The sequence below is a fragment of the Mobula birostris genome, chromosome 2 (genome assembly GCF_030028105.1).
Source record: "Mobula birostris isolate sMobBir1 chromosome 2, sMobBir1.hap1, whole genome shotgun sequence".
In the NCBI taxonomy this organism is placed as follows: domain Eukaryota; kingdom Metazoa; phylum Chordata; class Chondrichthyes; order Myliobatiformes; family Myliobatidae; genus Mobula; species Mobula birostris.
The window spans coordinates 204,780,281-204,791,759 of NC_092371.1; the positions used below are offsets into that span (position 1 = coordinate 204,780,281).

The 11,479-nt window shown below is 39.3% G+C and overlaps 1 protein-coding gene across 1 annotated transcript in view; it reads left to right on the top strand.

The window, feature by feature from the left end:
• LOC140194018 (uncharacterized) overlaps positions 1-5,022 on the top strand; it is a 117,334-nt gene extending 112,312 nt beyond the window's left edge. The window contains exons 11-12 of the mRNA XM_072251337.1: positions 1,438-1,585; positions 2,409-5,022. Coding sequence (XP_072107438.1) covers positions 1,438-1,585; positions 2,409-2,476 — 216 coding nt within the window. The 3' untranslated portion in view covers positions 2,477-5,022. The remainder of the gene's footprint in view (positions 1-1,437; positions 1,586-2,408) is intronic.
• The last annotated feature ends 6,457 nt before the right edge of the window (positions 5,023-11,479 follow it).

An 11,479-nucleotide genomic window follows, 5' to 3' on the forward strand; every position in this document is an offset into this window, starting at 1 on the left:
ATATGGTTATATAAGTAAGTCAATAGCATCATAACATTTTAAGTAACATTTGGATATTAAACACACAGTGCATATTTTCCCCATATGAACATATAAAATCATTGCAACACACCAATATAGCTGAATCAGTGGGAGCCCTGGGCTTGTCTTCCTGCAACAAGACGGTCCTATCGAGGGGTGATGGGAGACGGCGATACTCGAAGGGGGTTCCTTATGCCCAGTCTGTTCCGCACTTTAGTTTTCATTGCATTCATTGCAGAAAACTCCGCTTCGTAGAAAAAGGTTGGAAATGAAAGCAACGTTTTCAGTGCTTTCGTGTCTATCTCAGGATATTTAGCCTTGACTTTGATCCAGAATGCCGGCAGAGATGTTATATCAAACATACTTTTCAGCCCGCCGTCATTTGCAAGCTCGAGGAGTTGATCTCCTTCCCGCGCTGACATGGATGACGTGTGGGTAATGACCTCACGTAAGTTCAAGCTCAACAGTGGGCATGACAGGGAATGAGGAAAGGTGCAGCTGACTTACATCGCCAAATCATATCGTTTCCTCGCGGCCCTGTAGCGCATGCTTTGCGGCCCAGTGGTTGGGAACTGCTGACTAACAGCATTCAGATAAAGTGAAGCCATGAAATTGCTAGATTTAGAGTGTGTAGACAGTGCATCCAGTTTGTGAACAGTTCTGGCAGGACACGGAAGTGATTTGAATGAGCAGATAGTACAAGAATATTTCTCTAAATAACTCAGTGCTATATTTTAATGGATAGTGAGTGCCTAGGGAGACTGAGGAAACCAAAGCTCCCCCCCTCCCATCTTAACTGCGCTGTACAGGAGCACCATTGAGAGCATCCTGACAAGTTGCATCACCATCTGGTATGGGAGCAGCCAAGCATCGGACCGAAAGTCCCTACAAAGGATTGTGAGAATGACTGAGAGGGTCATTGCTGTCTCCCTATCATCCATCAGGGATATTTATCAGGAGTGCTGCGGAGTATTATGGAGGATCCCACCCATCCATCCAGCGTCCTCTTTAGCTTTCTACCATCAGGCAGGGGACTCCGACACATTAGAGCAAGAATGGTCGGGATAGGAAACAGTTTCTTCACTCAGGCCATAAGGCTTCTGAACTTCCTGCCGTATCGCATTCAAAGTGTCACTGGTTTATCTGTTCCATATCTTACAATATTTAATTTATGTACTTTAGTTTGTTTATTTATGTTTTATCCATCTGTAGATTTCATCCTTACTTTCATAAATTATTATGTGTATTTTACGCTCTGCTTCGGAGAAACGGTGTTTTATTTGACAATACACATGTATATCGTTAAGTGACAATAAACTTGAGTTGACTGGCACTTGTGAAGGCCTTTGTAACACCTTAACATATTAATAAAACTGTTATTGTTATAATGCTAATCACAGTTTTTTCACGTGACAGCTCAGAGATGGTGTACAAAAGAAGATTCTGGCAGATGTGGATCCAAAGGGAATTTCACAAAGATCAGGAATTGAAGTGGAACAGTGCTTGACAGATATTGGTCTTACTGAACAATGGAACAATGGAGCCAGCACATCAAGCACTAAAAGTAAGCCATGTGTTTTAAAGTAGTACAGACTTTGACTCGAGTATTAGATGTCTTAATTTTGCAGAACTTCACAAGGCCATGCCGTGAAAAAAAACATCTAAGCCAGTTTCTTTAAAATATTCGTGGGAATGTGAGTGAATCACTGGTTGGTACAAAACATTCTCATTTTTTGCAACAAAATCATTGAAAATTGCTCAGTTAGTCTCTCCTGTTTTTAGTGATTCCTCGTTTTTGGTGGGATTTGTTAACCATTTTCATCTGCAATCAATTTAATGCCATATCAGCACTTCTGTTTTGTTTACTGAAACAAAAGTTGTCATCGGATTAGGTAATAGTCATAAGCTTTAAATAAATCACTCTTGTATTGGGTAAAGCAGCTATTAAGCAATTTTTTATGTGGTCTAATTTTAACCACACCCCCAAATCTCTTTTTCTTCTATTTAAATTATGAGCTGTTGCTAAAATAGCAGGGCCTCAGTACCTCTGGTTTTCCTGCTCCTTCCTTGGTAACTTCAGGCATTGGAGGTCTATGAGAGTCATTGTATTCATGAGATTAGGAAACTGGACTGGCATGTATAAATTCTACCCTGGTGAATCATTTTTTATTTTAGGTCTGCTTAGGGTTCTATGTTAAAAATACATGTGATATCACCTTTTTAGTTGTCTTTGAAATTACCGGACAAAAACATTTCAAAATTAACAGGAAGGAGGGCGATTTTATGAAATTGCCTTCAGGTGAAGAACTTAAACATGCTGTGAGCAGTTGGCAAATTATTCTAAAAACAGTCGTCATTCTCAAGTACTTTCTTTTGATTTATTGCAGAAAATGGATTCACCTTAGACTGTGCCAAAACAGAGAAGAGGAAAGTGAAAGCCAGAAGAGAAACCTGATACTGCCTTTTTATTCATGGAAATGGTTCAGATTTTTAATTCTGAAATTGTCACCAGTTACTTCTAAATTAGGCACAGGCATTGTGCTGCAGGAAGCATTGCACTAAGTCCATAAAATGAACAAAGGGACATAGAGTAGGAAACTCTGATGTAGACATGGAAGCCACAGAGCAAAAGTTAAAGAAAGGAGTTGCTAATGGCAAGTACTTACTGTTACAGAAAGGTAACAAGAAGAATGTATTTCCCATGTACTTTGTCACTTTCTATTCTAGTGCAACATGGAATGCAAAGTAGCTTTTCCAGTTCCAAGCAGCCTTGGTTTATGGCAGTATAAAAATAGTAGACTAGATGTTTTTTTTTAAAGTTGCATATTTAATTCAAATCCATTTCAAATTTTCCTTCTCTTGATATACTCAATTTTGTGTCCTATTGTGAAATTGTACTTTACAAATAATTGTGGCTGCCTATCTGTGTCTTAAATCTTAATACTGGTTTCTGAGAAATAGGATGGAACTAAACAGGTGATTTCTCACGTCTGTTTTGAGCTGTTACATATGGATTTGCTTCCACACTGTCAGCTCATAGCAATATAGCACTTCAGGTATTACTCAGTAACCTTGCTTGTCCAGATTTAATATTTAAATAATATAATTTTGCATCTTTTGGGATGAAAATGCACTAAATAATTTTTGCAAACTGTGCAGGGGAGCATGCCATAGAACCCATCCCCTTCTACCCTAAATCTTTTGTACCATTTTGTCCACAGTGCCGATAATTTTAAATTTGTTTCTTTTGTGTTTAGAAGTGTTTCATATTAGACAATTTTATTTGCAAAATCTATGTAAAACAAAGAGAGAAATAATCCCAAACATTAGGATAGGCGTTAAAAGACTGTCAGATCAGCCGATAATGGTTTCAACTGGACACCACTCATGGAAGTACTTATTCTAATCAGAAGGGAACTTTAAGTTGATATTAGTTATTGACTGTAGTAGTATTAAAGGTACACATTTCTAAGAAATGTGTCCCCTTTAAAACACTTTGCTGTAAATCCAACCATGGTTCCTGAATAAAGGTAGCAGTGTAAGAATTGCCGAGGTTGGTTATTGGAACCTTTTGAAATAATTCACTTCTGTTGCTTTGAAATGTTACTGTTTCAAAATGTAATGTGGTCATCATCATAAAATACAAGGTTTAGTTATAGGCACTAAGCTCTACAATATAATGGGCTAATTTTGGATTTTGAAATTTACTTGGCTCATGTGAGTTTTTTTTAATTGGCTGCGTTATTTTCTAATGTTACCTAGTGTGTTTACCTTAATGAGGGTTGATCACTATTGTTACAAAACAGTGTGATCTCTTGAGGCGTGTAGCCTTCAAGAAAATAAGCATAATTACTTAAACAAAAGATATTTACAGTTTATTTGCTGTGACTGAGTCACAATCAATGAATCTTTAATAAGTCAAAGGAAAACCAGCATAATTGACCATATTGGAGGCAAAGAAACTGGAACAAATTATCTTACGGTAATAATCAGCATTTGTAACTTCCCTAGATTCTATAGTGTACGTCATTTGCTTGCATTTTCAATTTTGGCTATAAACCGATGTAAAATATTGTTAGAATTTCCAATTTTATTTGAAAAATCAATCAAAGGGCAATTTGAAGTCAAGCCAACCTATTGTTTGATGTAAGTAGCCTGCTAGTTAATATACAACCAATACCTCCAAAGCCAGTATCCTTAAATATAGTATTTACTATTTGCAAAGAGCTAAACTATCCAGATTTATAGAGGTGTTTGCTACACAGTTGCTCACCCATTACATTTTTTATCAATCAGTGATAAACCATGCAAGGTCCTGAATGTTCTAACTGTGTAAAAATGGTTTATTTTCCAGCTGTACAAAAGTATGACTTTTTATCAGGTCTTGTAGTGGCCATATTAGCCTTAATGTTGACTTAACAGTTTTATAGGAGGTTTAACAATTTTCACTAATTAAGGCAGTATTTTTGTTTCCCTTTTATAAATGAGAATGTTTCACTTCATGCCCTCCTGCAGCAAAGGTGGTTCATATAGGAATGTGATGTAGCATTTACTGTTATAGTTTTCATGTAGTTCTGTGGTTCATTTCTTTCAAAATATCTGACTTCCACTTGTTATGTAATTGAAGTTTATGTCTGTTTTGTGTTGGCTCAGTACCTGGCTTTTTTAAATAAAGATTTTGAGCTGCAATTATAATTAGCTACATCAGTTAATATTAAATTGAATTTCAAATATTAACAATGATAACGAGTTTTAAATGGTGTTGTAAACTGGTATTTTACTTAAATGTTGTATAACCAGAAAATCCAGTGTATGGATTGTTTCTCTGTTTTCATTATTTGTGTAGTAAGGTTGCATGAAGTAGCTGTATGTGAATTGTTTCTTTATAGCTTGTAAAACTTTAAAATCTGCAGGAAGTGCCAATGTACCAGATTTTCTGGTAGGTTTAAATAGGAAAGCAAAATTGTTTGACTAGGGATTTAACTTTTTCAGTTACTAAATTACTCGTGATTTTTAGATTTGAATTATAATTTTCTGGAATTTACAAATTTCCTATTCATAAAACGGTTCTTTAGTTTAAGCTGGTCTAGAATTGAATTTTTAGTCTTATAATACTATAATGAGCTGGGTTGATCAGACCCAAAAGACCCAAACCAATTGGATTGTTCAAGAGACGTGTTAATAAGCGAACAAGCACAGCAAAGTAACTTAAGCCTAATTTATTGTTATAAGACTGAAAACACAAATAAACTACACTAAATACTACGTAACACACACAAAATGCTAGAGGAACTCAGCAGGCCAGGATTTTGTGTGTGCTGTTTGGATTTCCAGATTTTTCTCTTGTTTGTGACCTAGATACTATGTAGTAAGATTTCTACAAAGATTTCAGAGCTCACATAGCAAAGACGAGTGGGAAGCCGGAGGATTGGGAAACGTTTAAAAAGCAACAGAAGGTAAAAAGGCAATACACGGAGAAAAAATGAGGTACGAAGGTAAACTAGCCAAGAATATAAAGGAGGATAGTAAAGGCTTCTTTAGGTATGTGAAAAGGAAAGAAATAGTTAAGACCAAAATTAGCCCTTGAAGACATAAACGGGTGAATTTATTATGGGGAACAAGGAAATGGCAGACGAGTTGAACAGGTACTTTGGATCTGTCTTCACTAAGGAAGACACAAACAATCTCCCAGATATAATAGTGGCCAAAGGACCTAGGGCAATGGATGAACTGAAGGAAATTTATATTAGGCAGGAAATGGTGTTGGATAGACTGTTGGGTCTGAAGGCTGATAAGTCCCTGGGACCTGATGGTCTGCATCCCAGGGTACTTAAGGAGGTGGCTTTAGAAATCGTGGACGCATTGGTAATCATTTTCCAATGTTCTATAGATTCAGGATCAGTTCCTGTGGATTGGAGGGTGGCTAATGTTGTCCCGCTCTTCAAGAAGGGAGGAGGAGAGAAAACAGGGAATTATAGACCGGTTAGCCTGACGTCGGTGGTGGGAAAGATGCTGGAGTCAATTATAAAAAATGAAATTACGACACATCTGGATAGCGGTAACAGGATTGGTCCGAGTCAGCATGGATTTACGAAGGGGAAATCGTGCTTGACTAATCTTCTGGAATTTTTTGAGGATGTAACTATGAAAATGAGCAAGGGAGAGCCAGTGGATGTAGTATACCTGGACTTTCAGAAAGCCTTTGATAATGTCCCACATAGGAGATTAGTGGGCAAAATTAGGGAACATGGTATTGGGGGCAGAGTACTGACATGGATTGAAAATTGGCTGGCTGACAGAAAACAAAGAGTAGCGATTAAAGGCTCCCTTTCGGAATGGCAGGCGGTGACCAGTGGGGTACCGCGGGGTTCAGTGCTGGGGCCGCAGCTGTTTACAATATATATTAATGATTCAGATGAGGGAATTAAAAGTAACATTAGCAAATTTGCCAATGACACAAAGCTGGGTGTGAAATGTGAGGAGGATGCTATGAGAATGCAGGGTGACTTGGACAGGCTGGGTGTGTGGGTAGATGCAGTTTAATGTGGATAAATGTGAGGTTATCCACTTTGGTGGTAAGAACAGGAAGGCAGATTATTATCTAAATGGAGTCAAGTTAGGAAAAGGGAAAGTACAACGAGATCTAGATGTTCTTGTACATCAGTCACTGAAAGCAAGCATGCAAGTACAGCAGGCAGTGAAGAAAGCTAATGGCATGCTGGCCTTCATAACAAGGGGAATTGAGTATAAGAGCAACGGGGTCCTTCTGCAGCTGTACAAGGCCCTGGTGAGACCACACCTGGAGTACTGTGTGCAGTTTTGGTCTCCAAATTTGAGGAAGGACATTCTTGCTATTGAGGGAGTGCAGCGAGGTTAATTCCCGGGATGGCGGGACTGTCATATGTTGAAAGATTGGAGCGACTGGGCTTGTATACTAGGGAATTTAGAAGGCTGAGAGAGGGTCTTATTGAAACATATAAGATTATTAAGGGATTGGACACGCTGCAGGCAGGAAGCATGTTCCCGCTGATCGGTGAGTCCAGAACCAGAGGCTACGGTTTAAGAATAAGGGGTAGGCCATTTAGAACGGAGTTGAGGAAAAACTTTTTCACCCAGGGAGTGGTGGATATTTGGAATGCTGTGCCCCAGAAGGCTGTGGAGGCCAAGTGTCTGGATGCTTTCAAGAAAGAGATGGATAGAGCTCTTAAAGATAGCGGAATCAAAGGTTATGGGGATAAGGCAGAAACTGGATACTGATTGTGGATGATCAGCCATGATCACAGTGAATGGCAGTGCTGGCTCGAAGGGCCGAATAGCCTACTCCTGCACCTATTATCTATTGTCTATTGTCTCACAATTCTTAGTCACCACTCAATTGTTGCTGTCATTGGGGTCTTGATTGCTACTGTTGTCGGGGGAGGTCTGAATTCCGACACATGAAATCATCCTGGGTCCATCCTAGGCACCGATTGATTCCGATTCCTCAGTCTAGGTTAAGTCCCAAGAACGGAGCAGAAGGTGCCTCAATAAATAGGGATTCAATCCACAGATGAACTCTTTGGTCTTTTGTTCTCATGCCACTGGTGCCAATGAATCCAGGGGCTATTAGCAAACATTTAACAAACCTGTAGTGTATGATTGCAGCCACTATTCACAAACATTTAACAAATCTACAATGTTCAATTTCACAGATATCTTACAATGCTGCAAACTCACAGAGCTAAAGTATCACTTGCAATTGTTCAGACTGGCATCAAGTATTTTTATAAAATTTAATACACCACAACACAATACAGACTTTTTTTTCATAATGTCTGCATTACTATATGGTTGTATTTTTTTTCAGAGTTTCTCAATGATATGGGTGTTAGCTTTGTCATTTAAAGTTCTCATCCTGATTACCATTGTAAAATTTAACACATGGGGAAAAATCTATTAATGAAAGGATCAGGCTTAATTGTCAAATAACCTGTCTGCATATATTGTCTAAACTGTGGTATGCAAAGTGCCTACTTCAACAGTAACAGATAGCTGCTGGAGCCCTTCAAGTTGAAGTGAGCTTGTGCCTTCAGGAGAAAAAGAGAAAGAAAATTGGTGGACAAGAATTTAATACCAATTATTTTTGTAGATGAACACCTCATTAATTTCAGTAAAATAACCTTCGTTGGAAGATACAGAAGATAATGTTCAGTACATCAACAAAAGCCATACTGTGCTTTAAAAATTCCCTTCCTGCCCAAGAAGTGCATATTTGCTTCAAAGCTTTAATTAAATTATTTGGAGTCAATAAGTATCCTAAAAGAAATTATCTTCATTTGAACTGACAAGAGAAAATAAGAAGCTTGTTAGTTTATGAAGAGCTGGTTTTGACCCTCAAAATGTATTAACTGGATTTCCATTGCTATTATGCCATTCTTTACAGTATTGAGGCTTCAGTTTGTGCATCTTCCAATTTAAGTAAAAGGCAAATACTGTAATTGAAATAAATGAAAATAAGTTGTATTTTTCTATGTCAGATAGGCATTAAATTGGGCCTACTATACATAGTAGGTGTGAACAATCTGCCTGTATGGAAAGTCTGAGTAGTTTCAGAATTCAATGTCTGGAGGGAAATAGGGTGCTATTTTACTCATTTTGGATTAAAGCAGGAGTTAAAGTCTAATAACAAAAAATTAAGCTTACAAATCGCTCCACGAGTACATCCTAACACACCTACTTGAATGTTCCATTGATATTCTTGAAAGTGGCTTACTGGATTAATAAGGGCATGCTTAAAGCAAATGGTATTTCTGAATTTGATGTCAGGGTGTGTCTGGTTCATCATGTCTTATGACCATTCAGCAAAACATAATGCTGATATCTGGAAAGTTGATTCCAGCACCATTTTGAGGGTTCCCAGTTAGTTGGCTGTGCATGATAGACTACAGGAGGGCTGTGGGTTCATTTTATGGCAAAATAGACAGTGACGGAACATCTGGACTGCAAAGATGCATAGATCAGGGTGCTCTTTATCTATTAAAATCAGAATTTAATACCATCATCCTCTCAAAACTAATCAGTAAACTCCAAGACCAGGGCCTTGTGCAATTGGATCCTGGATTTCCTCACTTGCAGACCCCACTCCTCCTCCACAATCTCCATCAACACAGATGAACCACAGGGGTGTGTGCTTAGCCCCCTGCTTTACTTGCTTTACACTTATGACTGTGTGGCTAAGTACTGCTCCAACACCATATACAAGTTTGCTGATGACACCACTGTTCTGGGCCGTACCATAGGTGGTGATCAATCAGCATACAGGAGGGAGATTGAAAACTTGGCCAAGTGGTGTGATAACAACAACCCCTCACTCAATGGCAATAAGACCAAGGAACTGATTGTAGACGTCAGGAGAGGGAAATCAGGGGTTCGTGAGCCAGAAAGCATTGCAGGACTGGAAGTGGAGAGGGTCAGTAACTTTAATTTCCTGGGTTTCACTATCTCAGAGGCCCATCATATAAATATAATTGCAAAGAAAGCACGACATCACCTCTACTTCAGGAGTCTGTGGATATTCAGCATGTCAAAAAACCTTGGCAAACATCAATAGATGTGTGGTGGAAAGTGCACTGGCTGGCTGCATTGTGGCCTGGTATGGGAACACCAATGCCTTTGAGCAGAAAACCCTGCAAACGGTAGTGAATTTGGCCCAGTACATAACAGGTAAAGCCCTCCCAACATTGAGTACATCTACATGAAACATTGCCATAGAAAAACAGTATCCCTCACCATCCAGGCCATGCTCTTTTCTCGCTGCTGCCATCAAGTAGAAAGTACAAGTACCTCGGGATTCACGCCACCAGGTTCAAGAACCCTAAACCATCAGGTTCTTGAACAAAAGAGGATAACTTCACTCATTCTATTTCTGGTGTTCCCACAACTGATGTTCTGACTTTCATTTCATGCTCTCGTTATTTATTGCTGTTTGTTTATATTTGCATTTGCACAATTTGTTGTTCATTGATCCTGTTACTGTTACATACATTGTTACTGTTCTATAGATTTGCTAAGTATGCCTGCAGGAAAAAGAATCTCAGGGTTGTATGTGGTGACGTATGTACTCTGATAATACGTTTTACTTTGTACTTTAAATTTACATTAATTTTAAAGACATTAGCAGTTTGAAGTAGCAACATCAGTAGGAAGGGAAACCTGGAACTGTGGGAACTACTGGAAGAGAACAAATAACTGGGATATGCAGGAAACATTGCAGCATGTGGTCTTCAGGATATTGTCATTGTAAATAAAGTGGAAAGTGAATTACTCTGTAAAGCTTCTCCGCTTAGTGATTTATGTCAACGGGAACTGGCAACGACTGTAGCCAGAGTTATGTGTGGCAGCTACAGTAACTCTACCTCTATACTTTAAGCAACTGGGGATATTCAAGAACGTTACGCACATTTGGATTGGAGAGGAATCAATGCGGTAGAGTTTTGATGCCCTTCGACCTAACCTGGATGTGAGGTTGGATCGCTGCAAGCGCCACGCTGATTTGGTGAGATCAAAAATGGCTTCAGGCTGTGTGGTCTGGGTGCGTCACTGCACTGGGTCCGGGTCTTGGAGCGAGACACTACTCGGTGCTTGGACAATTTAAATGCCTGCCCAGATAGACTGGAATGCCCAAGTGTCGGGACTGGAGGCAAGGATTGAGCGCATTTCACTCGCTGTCCCATGATGTTCATTCCTCTCTCCAGTGGCTGCCGTCTCTGCGAGTTTCACGGCATTTTTGCCCCACTAATATGACGAACTTGAGATCGAGGCTTGGGCCTACTGCTGCTCTGAGGAGCGGATCTAAGAGCTCAGTCTGGTTCAGAGTGCTATGGTTTGCATCTACTGTTGGCATCCCATGTGTGTTTTTCCTCTTTCTCTGTGCAGTGGCTATGGTCTTACTTTTTTTTTTAATTGGGTTCGTCATGGTTCCTGCTTTGTGGCTGCCTGTAAGCAAACAAATGTCAAGGTGTATCATTTACACAGTCTTTGATAATAAATGTACTTAATTGAAACATGAGCAAATTTGCTGCACTCATTTTCAGATAAATTATTTGCAAAGTGGTTTAGACTTGTCACCTTCCCAGTAGCATCTTGCAAATGGACCGACCTATGGGATGTGCCTGAATTGCTGGTTTTCACAAATGGGTGTATGGGATCCCACCTGAGCACTGAAACCAGCCAAGAATTTACAACAGTAGAAAAGCATCCATTTGTGAATACTTATTATCTGTGACTGCTTGTAGGCTTCCTGGCAGTGGTAGTGATACTTTTACTCAGTAATGCCAACTCCCCCCACCCAACCCCCAGCTCCCCTGTTCCAAACAGACCATTAAGTTGGAGGCTATTTGCTTGAGGACAATGGGTGTGGATTCAATGCTTAACTCATGGCTACCAATAGACCCTGTCTATATACATTAGAATTTTCTTA